Source organism: Artibeus jamaicensis, unplaced genomic scaffold (genome assembly GCF_021234435.1).
Source record: "Artibeus jamaicensis isolate MK-2021 breed Jamaican fruit bat unplaced genomic scaffold, CSHL_Jam_final contig_519, whole genome shotgun sequence".
Taxonomy (NCBI): Eukaryota; Metazoa; Chordata; class Mammalia; order Chiroptera; family Phyllostomidae; genus Artibeus; species Artibeus jamaicensis.
This window is the reverse complement of record NW_026521871.1, coordinates 31,754,303-31,773,058: the sequence shown is the minus strand read 5'-3', so window position 1 is coordinate 31,773,058 and position 18,756 is coordinate 31,754,303. Positions and strand designations below refer to the sequence as shown.

At 37.5% G+C, this 18,756-nt stretch overlaps 2 protein-coding genes across 5 annotated transcripts in view; one reads left to right on the top strand and one right to left on the bottom strand.

Annotated features, from left to right (window-relative positions):
* BTD (biotinidase) overlaps window positions 1-4,150 on the bottom strand; it is a 33,321-nt gene extending 29,171 nt beyond the window's left edge. Inside the window, exon 1 of one of the 2 annotated variants that reach the window (XM_053669217.1) lies at window positions 4,058-4,150. The gene's annotated coding sequence lies outside the window, so the exon portion shown is untranslated. Of the gene's footprint in view, window positions 1-3,013; window positions 3,082-4,057 lie in introns of those variants that run through there. The other variant, XM_053669216.1, reaches the window with a different exon arrangement.
* A 34-nt stretch (window positions 4,151-4,184) lies between these two features.
* The window catches only part of HACL1 (2-hydroxyacyl-CoA lyase 1), a 40,195-nt gene continuing 25,623 nt past the window's right edge, over window positions 4,185-18,756 (top strand). For 2 of the 3 annotated variants that reach the window (XM_053669214.1, XM_037143947.2), the window contains exons 1-8: window positions 4,185-4,380; window positions 4,566-4,670; window positions 9,092-9,132; window positions 9,753-9,833; window positions 11,015-11,087; window positions 13,097-13,174; window positions 14,726-14,820; window positions 16,439-16,551. In XM_053669214.1, the coding sequence (XP_053525189.1) occupies window positions 4,282-4,380; window positions 4,566-4,670; window positions 9,092-9,132; window positions 9,753-9,833; window positions 11,015-11,087; window positions 13,097-13,174; window positions 14,726-14,820; window positions 16,439-16,551 (685 nt within the window). In that variant the 5' untranslated portion in view covers window positions 4,185-4,281. Of the gene's footprint in view, window positions 4,381-4,565; window positions 4,671-9,091; window positions 9,133-9,752; window positions 9,834-11,014; window positions 11,088-13,096; window positions 13,175-14,725; window positions 14,821-16,438; window positions 16,552-18,756 lie in introns of those variants that run through there. The other variant, XM_053669215.1, reaches the window with a different exon arrangement.

Here is an 18,756-nt window from a genome sequence, read left to right as displayed (position 1 = left end):
TTAATTAGGCTTTGTCTGAATGACTGAACTTGTTTGGTCTGCTTCAGGAATTTCCAAGACCAGCTCCCATTTGCTTTTTATTATAACAGGGACAGGAGAGGCTGTGCCAAGGGCTATTCAAAACCACAGACGGTCTGCATCTTTACAAAATGGCAGTTTTACTTGACAGATAAATAGTTTAGAATGCCATTTTTATTTTGAGTGGTGGCTACATGGGTATATACAATTGTTGAAACTCATCTCATATTTAAGATCTGTACATTTAATTAACTGTTTATTTTACATCAAAAAAGATCATTTCACATTAAAATATGAATGCATTTTAGTGTAGAATGCAAAATTTCCATTTTGTAAAAGATTTTATGTATTTATTTTTTTAATCTGTTACTTAGCGAGGGGAAGGGAGGGAGGAAGAGGGTGAGAAACATCACTTGGTTGCTGCTTGTATGCACACTGACCGGGGATAAAACCCGCAACCCGGGCTTGTGCCCTGACTACGAATTTGAACATTTCAATTTGCTGGCCGATGCCCAGCCAGCTGAGCCACACCGGTCAGGGCCCATTTGTCTTTCAGATGAACTCTGAGACTTCAAAGAAATCTCCACGAAGGACTACCTTTAGATTAGGTCCCCATTTCTAGAGAGGCAACCTTTTCACTTTCTTTGGCTTGGGGATGGGGATAGGGCTTGAAATGAAGACAGGAAGACATTTAGGAAGGGTCCAGGGCTATAGTTTGAAAATCTCTGGGTTTAGAAATCCTTTGCTTCCAATGCTTTTCATTCATTTCACTGCCCATGACCCATTCCTCTCTCTTCTTGTCTCTTTACTTTCCTCATATTACTGGTCTTTTTACTTTAAAACACTCCAAATTCTCAAATATTTCAAGTTCCACTCCTTGTGACTGGAGAAAGAAAATCATAGGCCAATAACTCTGATGAACATAGATGCTAAAATTTCAACAAAATATTAGCAAACTAGATCCAGCAATACATTAAAAAGATCATACACCACGATCAAGTGGGATTTATTCCAGGGATGCAAAAATGGTACAATATTCACAAATCAATAAATGTAATACATCACAAAAACAAAAGACAAAAATCACATAATCATATCAATAGATGCCAAAAAAGCATTTGATAAGGTAGAGCATCCATTTACAATAAAAACGCTCAGCAAAGTGGGAATAGAGGGAGTATTCCTCAACACAATAAAGGCCATATAGGAAAAACCTACTGTTAACATCATACTCAACAGGCAAAAACTGAAAGTGTTTCCCTTAAGATCAGGAACAAGACAAGAATGTCCACTTTCATCACTCTTATTCCACATAGTACTGCAAGTCCTAGCCACAGTGATCAGGCAAGAAAAACAAATAAAAGACATCCAAATTGGAAAGGAGGAAGTAAAACTGTCATTATTTTCAGATGACATGCTATTGTACATAGAAAACCCTACAGGCTCCACCAAAACACTAAACCTAATAAATGAATTCAGCAAATTGGTGGGATGCAAAGGTACTTTATACACCAAGAATGAGCTATCTGAAAGAGAGCTAAGAAAACAGTCCCATTTACTATTGCAACAACAGCAAAAAAAATAAAGTACCTAAGGAAAAAATTTAATCAAGGAGGTAAAAGACCTGTACTCAGAAAACTATAGAACACCGAGGAAAGAACATGAGGAAGATACAAATAAGTGGAAGCATATACTGTGTTCGTGAAGGAGAATTAACATCATTAAAATGTCCATCTACCCAAGCAATCTATAGATTCAGTGTAATCCCTATTAAAACACTAATGCCTTAGTTCACAGATCTAGAAAAATATTCCAAAAATGTATATGGAACCAAAAAAGACTCCAGATAGTCTCAGCAAGCTTGAGAAAGAAAAACAAAGTTAGAGGGATCACAATACCTGATTGATCAAACTATGCAAAAAGGCCACTGTAATCAAAACAGTCTGGTACTGGTGTAAGAACACATGCATAGATCAATGGAATGGAATAGAGAGCTCAGAAATAAACCCACGTCTTGATGGTCAATTAATATTTGACAAAGGAGGCAAGAGCATACAATTAAGAGAGTCTCTTCAATAAATAACGTTGGGAGAGCTGGACTGGTTCCTACAAAAAAAATGAAACTAGACCATCATCTTACATCATACACCAGAATAAATTCAAAATGGATAGTAGACTTAAATAGAAGTTGTGATACCATAAAATCCTATAGGAAAACACAGGCAGCAAAATTTCAGACATCTTGCATAGCAATATTTTGCTGATACTATCTCCTAGGGCAAGGGAAATAAAGAAAAATAAATAAATAAATGGGAACTACATCAAATTGAAAAGCTTCTACACAGCTAAAGAAACCATTATTAAAATGAAAAGGGAACCAACTGTATGGGAGAACATATTTGCCAATGATACAATGGACAAGGGTTTAGTCTCCAAAATACATGAAGAACTTACACAACTCAAAACCAGAAGACAGATAATCCAATTAAAACATGGGCAAAGGATCTGAATAGACACTTCTCCAAAGAAGACATATGGATGGCCCATAGACATGAAAAAATGTTCAACATCGCTGGCCATCAAAGAGATGCAAATTAAAAGTACGAGATATCACCTCAGACCTGCCAAAATGGCTATCATTAAAATCAACAAACAAGTGCTAGTGAGGATGTGAAGAATGGGGGAACTCTAGTACACTGTTGGTGGGAATGCAGATGGGTCTAGCCACTATGGAAAACAGTATGGAATTTCTTTAAAAAGTTAAAAATGGAACTGCCTTTTGACCCAGCAATTCCACTGCTGGGAATATGCCCTAAGAATCACAAAACACCAATTCAAAGGAATTTATGCACCCTTATGTTCATAGCAGCACTATTTACAATATCCAAGATTTGGAAACAGGCTAAATGCCCATCAGTAGATGAGTGGATCAAAAAACGGTGATACAGTTACACAATGGAATACTACACAGCAGTAAAAATGAAGGAATTCTTACCTTTTGCAAGAGCATGGATGGAACTGGAGAGCATTATGCTAAGTGAATGAGCCAGTTGGTGAAAGACAAATACCATATGATCTCACCTATAGCTGGAAACTAGTGAACAAAATAAACTCATGAGCAAAAGAGAACTGGAAGCATAGAAACGTGGAACAGAATGACAGCCATAAGAGGGAACAAAGGAGGTAGGGACGAACTGAAAATATGTTAAGGGATTAGCCAAAGAACATATATGCATGACCCATGGACATGGACAACGGTATGGGGACTATGGGAGTGGGGGACAGGCTGGGTTGAGGGGGACACGGGGGAAAATTGGGACAACTGCAATAGCATAAACAATAAAATATTTTTGAAAAAAAGCGCACATTGCAACACAAAAATGTGTTTTGAAAGGTTATCAGCTGCAGGGACTCGTTATAGATTGAGAATGAATCTAAGAATTATGAAAATCCACATTTATTGACTTTGTAACAAGAGTGGAGAGTAATGTGGGTTTATTGGCAAGGGTTAGAGAGAACAATAGTCACAAATAACTAGATTCAAGACGCCCATCTCAGCTCTCGCGGCAAGACTGAGCATGTGAGGTACAGTCTGGGTCCAAGGGCTCGGGGCAAGTTACTCCATCTCCTGCTTGGGAAGTCGGGTGTCCTCAACTCTAATACTGGGGTAAAGGGTACACATAAGCTTACGGATTTAATTAACACGTATGACTATGCTTCACGGATTGCAAAGCCACAAAGTTATGAAAGAATATATTGAAACGCGTGTAAGCAATAGTCCTGAACACGGGCGACACGAAAGCAGCACAAAACAAGGCAAAGACTGCCCAATCCTGGAAGCCAACCTGCCCGCCACGATCTCAACTCAACAGCCCTTGCGGTGTCTGCTCGCACACCCCAGAGACCCGGAGGCGAGGGCGGGGCCAGGAGCACCAGCCAGAGCCACGCCCCCTTCAGACCCTCCTCCCAGTCGTCGGTGCCTACGAGAGGACCGGAAACGGTTGGCCAGGGATGTTTTTGGAATGTTTTGGTTTCTTACCTGCACCGCAGAACCGGAAGCCTCCAGCTAGCCCCTCCTCCTGACACTCTGACCCCGCGAATGGAGGGGCGTGCAAAAGAGTGACAGGGTTCTGATTGGAGAGAGCCAATATTTACTCTCACTAGCTCAGGAGCGTGGACTAAGTTTAGCCCGCCTCTTCTCTCGGGCCCTTTTATTTTGGCAGCTCCGTGTTAGCTTGCTGCCTTTTGGGAAGTTGAAGTTTTATGTTGGAGATGCCGGAAAGTAAATTCGCAAAGCGCAGCCACAGCAGCCAGGAGAAGGTGTCTGGTGCTACAGTCATCGCTCAGGCCCTGAAAACTCAAGTACGATTGACTTGCGCCGAGTGAAAGGCTCCTACGGAAGCCGGCGGGGGCCAAGATATGTTGGAGCTGGGGAGTGTGGTGGGGCAGGGGGTTCGCATGAGGTTTTTTCTTTTAGCGCCCCCGGGGGTGGGGGGAGTTTTGTAGCTGTAGTCGGGACATATACCCTCTTGTTCTTCGCCTCCCAGGATGTGAAGTACATGTTTGGCGTCGTAGGCATCCCAGTGACCGAAATCGCCGTTGCTGCCCAGCAGCTGGGCATCAGATACGTCGGGATGCGAAATGAGCAAGCAGTAAGTATGGGCTCTGGGAGCCCAGTGCATGTTACTGATGAATAATAATGGCACATATTCATTGCAGACACTCAGTGCTTATGACTATTCTGATACTTTACACGAATCAATCATAACAACTTTATGAGACAGGACCCACTAATCCTAGTTGACAGATGAGCAAAGTGAGACACAGAGGGGTGAAGTTGCCTGCGGTGACAACTGTTATGGTGGAGTCAGGATTTTAACCCAGGTATTTTATTCTGGGTTCGAAGACCGTGCACTTTTGTGCTCTGCCAAGTGGAGAGTGTCAGAATTGGGACAGTTTCCAGGACCGAATCTGAATCCTCTGAACTTCACTCGCGTAATTACCTGTTATATGTTTATTTATGTGTATTATTTGTCTACTCTGACTTTCCTGTTAGTCTGTTAGCTCTCAGAGGGTGAGGATATTTTCTTCTTGACACATCTGTGTCCCATAAGGGGTTCGTGCACACGATAGGTACTCTGAGAGTACCTGCACTTTGACTGGATGAAGGCCAAATCTCATAGAGTAGGTGGCTCTGCAAGGTGACCAGTCCCAGACGGTACAGCCATGATTGGAACTTGGGTGTCCTAAATCCCAGTTCCGTGTTCGTTCCACCACATTACGCTGCCACTTTTCTTAATGGCTTATATGGAACCGTGAGAAAGGAAGATAGGACATTTTGTCAGCTTAGCCTCCCCTCTCTCAGAAATGCTGGTTTCAAGATCAAGAGTCCACTTCTGCAATGCCATATCCCACCAGTCCATCAAGCTAACCATTTCTGCTTTCCACTCCCACTGTTGCCCTCGAATTCGGGCTCTTGATCTCCCTTCCTCTGCCATCAGATGTGGTTTCCTGAAGAGCAGGAATTGTGATTCATTTGTTATATCTCCATAGTGCCTGGCTTTTGCATGTGGGTGCTTAGTACACTTTTATTAATTGAATGTCATTCCTTATCTATAAAATTTGAGAATTGTAGTTTAAAAAAATTTTTAAACTAATAGGTTTTGAGTTTGTGTTGCTTCTACCTTCTGCTTTTCTTAGTCGGAACAACATTCTGTTCTTTCTTCTGTGTGAGAAGATGAAGCTAATGACCTATTAATGGGACTTACATTTTACTGGTTTTCCTAGTGGTGGTATGTCTAGTTTCTTCATACAGCATATATTTATTGAGTACACATTACATGCCCAGTGCTATCTTACATAACCTGTGGGAGATCTAATGAAGCAGCAGGGCCTTGATCTGAATGTTGATCACAGTCTGGGAAGGTGAGGGAAGGTGAGGGTGAGGTGTGTCCAAAGAAAAAATTTATCTAGTATAGTCACTCAGAATAGGTGTATGTATAATGGACAGAACATTTAACAGCTGACCAGTTCTCTATGAGTAGGACAAAGATTATTACCTATAAAGTCAATGTGTCTTCCTACTGTTCCATCAATTAACCTAAGGACATGGTAGCCTGTCAGACTGCTTATGGAGGCTGAGGCAAGGCTGTAGAGAATCAATGGCTGGGAAAGGAGTGTGACATTTTTCAGTAGGCACTGGATGAGACTGTAAAGGTTTCTATAAATAGGGTTTACATTTAATAAGGTTTATATTAGAAAGATGATTTTGGTGGTAGTACAGAGCATGGATCCAAAGGCAGCTTGAAGTTTTATTTCAGCCCCCATAAGCTTAGCCGTAGGCCTTCTCAGGTGTGGGCCACCTTAGCTGTTAGATACTGGGTATGGAGATGAAGGGCACTTCCTGTCCTTGATGGGCTTATAACCCAGCTTTGGGGACAGAAACAAACAGTTTTATTATAATGTGGTAACTACTGTGTTACCACCGTAGCCAGGTGCTACGGAGGTCCAGAAAAAGGTACCCTGCTCAGTCCGAGACTTCAGAGGTTTCCTGGAGGAGGTGATGCCCAAGCTACTTTGAAGGATGAGGAGACATTAACCGGCTGGGAAGGAGAGGACAAGCACTTCTGGAGATGATTTCTAGGTTTGGGCTTGCTTAACCAAGTAGGTGGATCATGGTGCCACAGACTCAGGTAGGGAATACAGAAAAAAGAGCCAGTGTGGTGGGAAAAGGCGATGAGTTGAGATTTGGACATAATTAGTTTGAGATGCCTGTAGGACATTCTGAGTGCACATGCCCTGCAGTCGATCTCACTCTTTCCATCAGTCAAAGGAAGCCTTAACCAGAGTGTGAAAACAGGTCCAGAAGCCATTCGAGAGGCAGAAAAGGTCTTGGCCTCCAATTACATAGCTGTACTTAAGAGAAAAGTGTAGTTGGTTGTAGCTTGTCTTTCATTACATTCTTAGAGAAATCAACACATGTATTGGCCAGTTTTCCAGGAGGTAGTCAGACTATTAGGAATTTCATTGTTATTGAGAGCTTATTGTTTGCAGCCACCATTTTGATTATTTTACATGTATTAGCTGATTTCATCCTCACAGCAATGCTGTGAATGATGTTCATTTTATTGATGAGGAATCAGGAACAGAGTAACTTCCTAAATGTTCACAGGAGAAGTTAGGGGAGCTAGCATCTGAATTAAACAGTGTGGTTCCAGAGTCTGCTGTCTTAAATACTGCAGACATTATTCCACCTGTGAATGAGGGTGATTCATTACAGAAATAGATATTTTATGATCATAAAACCAGTTCTTTTTCAACTTCAACACCTCTTACCAGAAGAATATAATTTTTGTTACATGTTGTTTTGTATTTTGCATTCTGCAGCAAGATTTCTTACCCTGCTTTAATCAGTGGGCAGTGCTCCTCAGTGGCCCAATAGTGTTCTTGTTGCAGCAGATATTTCACTCATTGCATTGCATAGCGGCTGCCTATATAGGACATAGCGGCTGTCCTATGTGAATTCGGCCTGATATGCAGAAGGGAGAGGTTATAAGGGCCCATAGGGAACAGCAACCCAGAAAAAGGACGGAGCCTTTGTGCAATTTCAGCTTCTTAGTTGGGCATGTGGTAGTGGTACCAGTTAGATTATGGTTCATTGTAATTTATTTTTGAATTTTTATGCTTATGTCCTTAACGTGGATTTATTTAAGTTCAGTATATCATATATAACATTCAGTGGAGGTTAGAAAATACCCAATTTAATATTATTTCAAAAAAAGAGAGGAAATAATAACTGGAAAAAATTATGTCCCTGACTAAGAAGAAGAATTTTTCCAGGTTATCTTGTATTTAATTAAGCATCTCCTCTTTCTTCCTATTATGAACTGCAATACAGTTTAATAGGTGCCCTGGCTGGTGTGGCTCAGTGGATTGAGTGCCCGCCTGTGAACCGAAGTTCAGTTCCCAGCTGGGGCTTGTGCCTGGGTTGCAGGCCAGGGAAGGAGGTGTGAGGGGCAACAGATTGATGTATCTCTCACACATATTTATCTCCCTCTCTTCCTCCCTTCCCCCCTCACTAAAAATAAATAAATAAAATAATTTAAATTTTTTTAAAGTAAAAACTAACCATGAAGAAATCTCAACAAATCTCTAAGTACCGAAAATACACTGTATATATAACTTGAGCATTTAGAAATTAACTAAAATTCAGTAACAGAAAGATAACTAAAATATCCCCAAACCTCTGAAAATTAAGTAACACATTTGGTACTTTGTAAATATTTGAAAAGTTTAATAAAATTAATAAACTTCAGGGTTGACTGATCAAGAATAAAAGAGAAATGATACAAATTACTAATATCAGGCATTAAAAAGGAGACTATGGACCAATATTTTGAAGAAGAAATCACCATGAAAACAAAATATTTTGAATTGAATGATAATGACAAATGAGACACCAAACTCTTGATAGCTAAAGGAGTTCTCAGAGGAAATAGTTTCAAATGACTTTGTTAGTGAAGAAGTTAAAAAACCAGTGCTCTAAGTTTACATTTTTAAGAAGCTAGAAAAAGAAAACCAAATTAAACCCCAAAGTAAAGGAGTAAGATAATAAATATAAGAGCAGAAATAAATGAAATAGAGAATAATAAATGAACAATAGAGAAAAACAATAGAGAGAAATCAATGAAACCAAAAATTGTTTCTTTGAAAAGATTGATGAATTTGATAAATCCCAACCAAGACTGATGAAGAATAAAAGAGCAAAGACACAAATTAACAATATTAGGAATAAAAAAGATCACATTCCTATTGACCCTGAATATAGTTAAGCAGTTATAAGAGGATATTATGAATAAACTAGATCATATGGACAAACTTCTTAAAAAACTAAAAATTAGGTTTAATATGTAAACTAGTATTTGAAATTAACAAGTAGAACATTACTTGATAAAATGGAAGGTGTTCCAGTTCCTCCTTGACAGTTAAGTTCTAACCTCTTTACAGTAAATCATTACATGTGTACTTCCTTGAGGATCTCACATATTGAAGTCTCAGTGTTTTTTCTTTGTAGGCTTGTTATGCTGCCTCTGCGGTTGGATATCTGACAGGCAGGTAAACTAAAGTCTTTGTTTTGCTTCAGCATCTTTTAAAGGCTAATCTAAATTGATTAAGAAAATACTTTCTAAATGCAAAATGAAAAACTGAATTATAGGAAGATACCTTTTCCATGGCATTTTAAGCTTAGAAAGTCATCTAGGGTAAAAACATTCAAGCATCAATTTAAAAATTGGGCAGAACACTACCATTTCAGAATTTCTTTCTGTCAAAGATTAACTGATGATTACATTTTGTTAAAAAATGTTTAGGCACTTCTCTTTTTCATACAAAAATGTACTCAGCAGTCAAAACTTTGCTTCTGTATGAGTAAGCTTGAGTTAGCCAAATATAATAGGAGCAAAATATGAAGAGTTTAATGAAATGCAATGTGAAAATGACAGGTACCTTATTTCTTGCAGGAGTACCTGCAGGAAATACCTGCAAGAAAGGAGTACCTTTCTCTCTTTTGTTTTGTAATGCAAAAATATTTTAATAATTGTTTTACTCATTGTAGAAAAAAATCTATCTGTCCTTCCTTTGAAGTCCAGGAAAGTTACCATGTTTCACCCTAAGTGTTATGAATCAAGTATTGCATCTGACCTACTTTTAATAAAATCAATTGTGTTTGCTTTTAGGCCAGGAGTATGCCTTGTTGTTTCTGGCCCAGGTCTCGTGCACGCCTTGGGTGGTATGGCAAATGCAAACATGAACTGTTGGTAATTGGATTGTTATTACTGGAAACATTTTCTTAAAAATGTTAGCGCGTGATTTTACCTAGTGGAACAATTACTGATCGAGGGTGGGAAGACTTGGAATCAAGTATTTAAGAGAATGGCTTAGTCAAAAATTAAGAGTATCAGGAAGAAAAACTAAAATCTATCAGTAATTCCTTTACCTAGAGGTAATCACTATTAACATTTTGCAATGCACACATGTATACAGGAGTGGACAAAAGTGGATTTACAGCTGTTCGATCAGAAAAGACGTGCAGGTTATGATTATTATAATAGCTTTATTAAACTCAAAAGAATGTTGCAGTGGCAAAAAAAATTCCTACTATTACCCACCCCTATATATCTATTTATATATGTACATCAGTAGTTCTCTTTAAGTGAAGAATTATTTTTTAAAGATCTCAGATCTGTATGCAAGAATGTATTCCAGTTCTTCATCTTTTCCTGCAGAATTAGCAAGACAATTAAAATTTTTATATTTATTGAATTTGTTCTATAAGTTACTTACTTTTTGACCTTGTCCTTAACCTGTCTCTGGTACTTTACCAGTAAGATCTTGTTCAAGGGCATTATCTTGTCATCAATTCATAAAGTGCTCAAATTTTCTAGTGGGAAGAACATTCCTTTCTTTCTTGCCTTGTGTTTCCTATAGTTCTTTTACCCCTTCCTTCCTAGTCTTTCTCTTTCTTATTTACTTATGGATCTGATATTTTTTGAGTAAACTTAGCTTTGCTATATCTTTTTTTTCCCTTGAAAGATAAGAATGTTTTTGCTGAGAAATTTCTCTCATTTTCAAAGACTTCCTTAGGAAAGTGTGGGAAAAATTTTTTCTCTTCTTAATCCCCGGAAATCATAGGAAAGGAGTAAAAATTCAGTTTACATCACCACAACTAGAGGTTTAGCATCAGCACCCAAAAGGGGCGGAGGGGAGAGAGGTGCGGAGGAAAAACATTTACTATAAATTTCAGATTTTTCTGAGATTGAGGAAGGGTTTTCTCACATTAGGTTCTTTCCTAAATTTTAAATCTACAGTTTTTAAGAGAAAATGTTATTTTCATTTTTTTTTAACATTTATCGAGTGTTTATTATTTATTGGCCACTCTGCTGAGTGTTTTACAAGTTGAGCTCATTTGTAATTCTCTAAAAAAAAATGACTATTTCAGGCCCTTGCTTGTGATTGGTGGGTCCTCGGAAAGAAGCCAGGAGACAATGGGAGCCTTCCAGGAGTTCCCTCAGGTACCTGACTTTACGATTCTCCTCTAGAGATTAAGATTTATAGAGAGGAATGTTGTATGTCAACTGTAATTTTTCAATAAATAAACGTAACAAGATTTATGGAGAAGGAATAAAAGGTTCTGTCTGCAAAATAAATAATTAGAGTGAAAGAAAATTACCTGAGGTCATTTAAAGGTATATATCCCTGAACTACAAGACAGTTTTTGCATGGATATTAAGAAAGCTTAGACTCTGCTTAGGAGCTGTCTTCCAAGAAATACACCTTTGTGTCAGACTTTTAAACTCTAAAAATAGGTTCTTCAAAGAGCCAAGATAATATAGGAATAAAAATGGTTTTGGACTGTGCCTTCAGACTTTGGGAAAGCAAAAGTTGAGAGGAAAAATCCTATTCAAAATGACTATCAGTAGACTCTGGACAAGGTCATTTTTATTTTGGAAAGCTAAAGAAAAGAATTTGAAATTTTTTTAAGCTAGAGAAAAGAATTTGAAAAATTTTAAATATCAGGGAATGCTACAGTTTTAAGAATAGTTTTAGAAAGCAAATAGGTGAGAGTGAATGATTAACACCTAAGACATGAATAAATTTGAGCGTTTGTAGCACAAAGTTAAAACCGTTAGGCAAAGTCTATTGGTATATCAGAAATCATTGTGAGACCTTCAAAATATAAACATAATTTTGTATATGATTTAAACTAGATCTTGATACAGGTTACTGAAAATGTTAAATTTTTATACCCTTGAGAGGGAATTGACGTTTTACCTAGATAACAGTAGCGAATAACAGCAGTTATTGAAAAGATGCTGATACATGTATTTGAAAAATAAGTACAGCAGGTAAGTTATATAAAAGGAAATTTAAAGTTACTACAAAAACTTTATAAATGAAGAAAAGCAGCCTTGGCCGGTGTGGGTCAGTGGATGGAGCACCAGTCTACGAACCAAAGGGTCACGGGTTCCATTCCCACTTAGGGTACATGCCTTGCCTGAGTTGCAAGCCAGGTCCCCAGTGCAGGGCTCACCAGAGGCAACCACACATTAATGTTTCTCTCCCTTTCTCCTTCCCTTCCCCTCTCACTAAAAATAAATACATAAAATCTTTTGAAAATAAATGAAGAAAAGCTGAGGATAATATCTATTGTAAATATTTTTCCCAAAAAGGAAAATAATAGAAGTTTACTAGATGAAATTAAAAGTTTGAAGAGAAAGATCCAAACATCTGTTTCTTATGGAAATAACATAAAACTAAATGACATGACTCTCAACAGACTGAAAGTTAGGGAGTCAGCTTACTTCTGTCATGTTTGTGGGGCTAAGATTGCCCAATGTTCCAAAGATTTTGTACCAAAAAGGATTGAGAGAAACACTTGTTACATAATGTTTCAAAGTACATTAAACAGTGAAAAATTAAGACAACTGAATTTACATGACCCGAGCAGCAGACCAGCAAAATATGTAACAGGAAAACTGGCAGTAATGTCAGAATAAGATTATTATTGTAACAAGAAGTAACATGAAGTTGTGTATTTCTTGGCTGTGGAATTATGGGTGCAAGGATAAACTTACTTTAATTTTTATAAGACATTGTCAACTTCTCCCATTTCCCCTCTTCCCAGCAGTTTAAGAGAGTGCCTGTTTTCCTCTGTTGTGATGGATGGCTGTGTATTGCCTGAGTTGTTCATTTTTGCCAGTCTGAGAAATGGAAATGATACCTTGTTTGGATTCGCTTTCCGAATCACGCTGAGGCAGAAATTTGCTGGTGCTTTGCATAGGCTTTTAAGAAACAGTCCATTGTGGAGGAGGTGGGGAGGCGAAGAGGGTGTAGAGGGATAAACGGTAATGGAGAAAAATACAACAAAATAAAAATAAGTTAAAAAAATAGTCTAGGTGATACATTATTTCCATTTTGCCTCTGAACATCGTAGAAAGTAATGACTTAACGTTTTGTCTTTCTTTTGAAGAATAATACAATGTGTGAATTGAATTTTAAGTGATTTTCTTTTTATATGTAGGTTGAAGCTTGTAGATTGTATAGCAAGTTTTCTGTCCGGCCAAGCAGCATAGAAGCTATTCCATCGATTATTGAAAAGGTACAGTATTTACAAATCCTCCAGATCAACTGGTTTTTCTTAGTTGCTTATGTCTGTGTCATTTTTATTCTCAATTGAATGAGTAACAATTTAGAACATATTCAGATAATTAAAAAGGACGTTGTTAAAGAGCTATATACATTTCAGTGCCCACTGCCATTATATTTAATTGTAGAAACATAAAATGTCATTTTTGAAAAAGAAGTTTCTCCTGCACTTTAATAACTATGGGAAAAGTGAAAAGAAAGATACGATGGAACCCTGGGTGTCCTTTCTCTTACGCTTTTGCAAAAGATTATTTTTGAAAATCAGTACTAATGCATATAAGATCGTCTCTGAGTGGGTTTACATTTGAGTTTTGTCAAAACCATGTGTTACAAGGCCCTGGCTGGTGTAGCTCAGTGGATTGAGCGCGGGCCTGCAAACCAGACAATCGCGGTTCGATTCCCAGTCAGGGCACATGCCTGGGTTGCAGACCAGTTCCCTGCAGACCAGTTCCCTGCAGGCCAGTTCCCAGCAGGGGACGCACGAAAGGCAACCATACATTGATGTTTCTCTCCCTCTCTCCTTCTCTTCCCCTCTAAAGATAAATAAATAAAATATTTAAAAAAAAAAAAACCATGTGTTACAGAAATCATTTGTCATGTGTTACAATATCACAATTGCTGAAAACTGCCAGGTTGTTAGGATTAGGAGGCAGGTTATGTGTGTTATGAAGGCTTGGCAAACAGAGCCGAGAGGAGAATTTCTAAGACTAAAGTATAATAGGATGTGAATTTTAAAGCTCTGAGTATTTACTTTCTTATCTGTCTCCTTTTAAACAAAAACCCCTTTTAAAGTACAGTTGAGCCTTGAACAAAAAGGGTTTGAACTGCTCAGGTCCACTCTTATGCAGGTGTTTTTTTTTTTAAAATAAATACGTACAGCCCTGGTTGGTGTGGCTCAGTGGATTGAATGCCGGCCTGCAAACCAAAGGGTCAGTGGTTTGATTCCTGTCAGGGCATATGCCTGGGTTGCAGGCCAGGTTTCCAGTAGAGGGAGCTCGAGAAGCAACCAGACATTGATGTTTCTCTTCCTTTCTTTCTCCCTCCCTCCCCTTCTGTCTAAAATAAATAAATATTTCAAAAAACATACATACAGTACTGTAAATGTATTTTCTCTTATGATTTTTTCTGAAAACATTTTCATGCTTAGTTTATTAAAGACTACAATATATAATACATATGCCACACAAAATATGTGTCGGTTTGACTGTTTATGTTACTGATGAGGTTAACAGTAGGCTATTAGTAGTGAGGTTTTGGGAGAGTCAACAGTTACACTTTTTGATTGCATGGGGGATCAGTGCCCCAACCATCACACTGAAGGTCAACTCTGTATAGAATTAATACTGTGTACTTAAAATTTAATCAAAAGTGTTTGCTTCTCCAACTTATGATGTTCAGAAAAATTAGAACTATTCATTTAACAATTTTAAGTTATTTTTGAGTGAGATATGATACTAAGGATTGAGATTTTTACAGCATTTTCTTCTATTTGTGATAAATTTAGGCAGTAAGAAACAGTATTTATGGCCGTCCAGGTGCTTGCTATGTTGATATACCTGCAGACTTCGTGGGCCTCAAGGCAAATGTGAATTCTATAAAGTGAGTAATAGTTATGCTAGATTTTTTCTTAATTGTGTTGTTATAATACTTACCTTTAAAATCTGCTTAGCAGCTTAGAAGTTAATCTTCATTTGTCTTAACTTTTGATGATTTCAAATTAAACCTAATCCTAGCCAAAGGGTTTCTCTTAATTAAAATAGTATTATTTTGTAATTGTTTTGGGATTTAATCACTAAATCGGATACTTGGAGCTTCCTGAACTCCTCATTTGATATTATTCTTTCAGCACCCACAGATAATACATCCTCATTAATGCTGTGTGGTTATTTAGAGTCTTTATAGTAGAAACCAAAACATGAGGAGACTTGAAAAACTGTTAGGACACCATGTAAACAATTTTAGTCTGTCTGTCTCAGTAATTTAAAAATATTCCAGTACCAGATGTCTGTTCCTTAAATAAACACTAAATGAACAGTAAGTGTAAGAAACATTAAAAAGAAAACCAAAAAAATATTTTCCACTGGCATCTAAGTCACCCTTCATAAGGATGTGTACTTGGGTTATTGCATCTCCCTGGATACCACTTAGTACATTCCTGCTCTCATGGGCCAAGTATCCTTCTAGCGACTACAGAGAGAAAGTTGGCATTTCTGTACATTCAGTATCCCAAGGAGTGGTTTCTTTTGGGAGAGTCAGACCAAAAGGACAGCTATTCTACATAATACTTGAATGTGACACTCAAAATATTATTGGGCGAGGCGGGGGGAGAGATGAGCGTCAGGTAAGTCAACTCTGTAAGTCTTCTTTAAAAATTCTATAAATGTTCGAATGTCCTTTTTTTGGTATTATATATAGTGCCTAAGTTTTTAACAGTATGGTGTTTATTAATTAGAGAAAACAAAACAAAATATTGAGTGAGGACTTGGTGTCCAGAAATGTTTAACTGTACAGTTTTAATATTTCCTTTACTAATGCATATTGTGGTACTAAAATACTGACTTACCCAGCAAGCGGAACCACAGCAAGGTAGTTGAAAGCATGGACTTCGGAGACAGAATGAACTGGTTCAGTCCACTGCCCCATGCCCTGGTCCCTGGGCAAGTCACTTGCTTTCTGGGCTTTTTTCCCCCAATGATGAAGTGGAGATAATGGTGATACCTAACCTCATGGTTTTGAAATTTAAATGAGAATAAGTGGCACATAGTAAGTATTAAATATTAGCTTTTAGTATGTCTTTACTGTTACTACAATTACTGCTGCTATTACAGTGTTAAGCCATTAACTCAGATTTCCTATCAGTGAATTACTCATTTGACTGACTATTAGATGATACTAGTGAATAACTTAATTTGCTAGACGTGATAAAGATAGGGTTATATAGATGAAAGTCTTATCTTTTTGAGCTACATAGGAAAGTTTTTAAGTGTTGTGCCTATAATTTACTTTAAAATGGTTTAGGAAAAAATGTTTACATGTATGTTTGTGTGTGTATGTGTGAAGCAAATGTGGAAAAATGATGTTAGTTATTGAATCTCCATGGTGAGTATATGGAGGTTATTGTACTTCTTTTTTCCTACCTTTTTATAGATTGGATGTTTTCACAATAAAAACTTTGAAAGTGGGTCTCTTTTAATCAACGGAACTCTGTTATTTCCAGGTACGTGGAGCGCTGCCTGCCCCCTCCTGTGAGCACCGCAGAGACTTCCGCCGTGCGCAGGGCGGCGTCTGTTATCAGGAATGCTGAACGGCCCCTTCTCATCATCGGGAAAGGTAGCACTGAGTGGACCTGCGATTCTCGCGGGCTTTGGAAAGGATGCTGATTCTATTTAGAAGTCGTCTCCATTATTATTATCTGCTCTAATGTTTGAAAGTGGAATAAGAATTCTCCTTGTCCAAATAGTATTATTTATTTGTTTTGAAATCCTAGAATTGTTCTAGAATGCTCATTCTTATCCTTCTAAGGAAATACTGCCTATTGCATTTCTTAGGTCTTAGGAGTAAAATTCATTTTTTTCCATTATAAAAAAATGTTTATAAAAGGTTTGGAAAAGTTCAGAAGATTAAAAAGAAATCCATCCAAAAACAACTATTTTTAACAAGTAGTACTTTTCTCTTGCTTTTTGCATGTATATTTTATCTATTGTGATCATACTACATAAGTAATTTCATATTCTACTTAATTCATTTAACATTATAACAGCATTTTTTCGTGGTCTTTGTTTTTTTCTCTAAATTTAATTTTTAATGTCTACTTATGTATATATTAAAACTTTACTGACAAATATTTAAATTTGCCAAACTGTGACAAACATTTTTGTGCTTATAGCTTTTTCAATATTTAGTATATAAAGCAGAGTCCCAGAAAGAAAATTAACTAAGTTAAAAGATATTCATATTTTAAGGCTTTTGGTGAATATTATCAAATTGCTTTCTCCCAAGGTATTGCACGAGTTTATACTGCTTTTGGCAATTTATTATAATATACATTCTGCGTTCTAGAACCAAGGAAGCTTGGTCAGTTGTCAACTACTAAGAAACTATTGGGTTGGCCAAAAAGCTTGTTTGGTTTTTTCCATACAATAGCTGTAGTAGTGCTTTTTAACTTCATTTGAAACAATTTTGTTAGATTGTGTTGTGACAGCTGTCATATCAGTGTGCATTTAAACAAAACATCAAATTTAGTAAATATTTGTGTAGCTATTTTAATATTGAAGATGAAAGAAAATACACAACATTTTCAGTGTATTATGCTTCATTATTTCAAGAAAGGTAAAAACTGAAATACAAAAAAAAAAAAAGATTTGTGAGTGTATGGAGAAGGTGCTGTGACTGACCGAATGGGTTGGAAGTGGTTTGTGAAGTTCCTTGGTACTACGGACATTTTGGCCAAATAATTCTTTGCTGTGGGGCTGTCTTACTCATTGGAAGACATTTAGCAGCACCCCTGACCTGTACCCACTGGAAGCCAATAGCGAGAAAAAGCCAATGTACTGAGAATATCCAAATCAATCAAGTTATTGATAAAAATGAAAAATATATCTTTTATTTTACAGAAAAAAACTAAATGGACTTAGTTTTGGCTTACCCATTGTATAGAAACTAAAAATTGCTTTGATGGAATGGTGGACAACAGAAAAGAATTGAAGTCAGAACTGAGTTGAATGCAGCTATATGATGTACTAGCTCTCTGATCTTGGCAAACAACTGCTTTGAGTCTCAGATGCCTGACTTGAAAGAGAGAGAGATTAACTGCCTCAAGATATTGTCATAATTAACTAGCACAATAGGTAGAAAGAGTTCAGTGGATGCGAGTTTTCATTCTTCCTCCAGCCAGTGTTTAAGGAGTGATTACAAGGGTGGGAGTATAGAAAACGTGTTTGAGGTACACAGAGAAATAATTGTCCCCCAACTTACCAGAAGAAAGACCTGGAGACAGATCAGTGCAGCAAATCATTGAGCGATGTGTGTATAGAGAGGTGAGGCAGATTCTCAGAGGAAGCAGCACTTTACGCATGTAGTTGTTGGTGCGGACAGACTCCCCAGAAGAGATGGACACTGAGGCTACTCCCTGAAAATGTCTGATCACTGGGTGGACCGAGAGAAGAGAGGCCTTTTGAGAGGAGAGAGCTGGGTGGGCAAAGATATTGAGGGAAGAAGGAGAACACGCGGAAGGTTTCTGGATGAGAAAGAGGAACCATTTATTTTTCACCCGACATGTATGAAAAGAGATTTTTCTAAGGTAGTTTCATGAGCGGCAGCATTATATTAAATCTGGACATATGCTATATTATTTACTGGAATTTAGCAGAGGATTATAAATTCCGAATATGGAGTAATATTCTACTAGCCCTGAAAACGAGTATAAAACTATATAGCTAAAAAGAAATATAGTGGCCTTGACATTAAAATGAAATCATCCCTCAAACAGTGAGTTGTTTATTGTCATTGAAATGGGCATACGGTTATTCTGTAGGC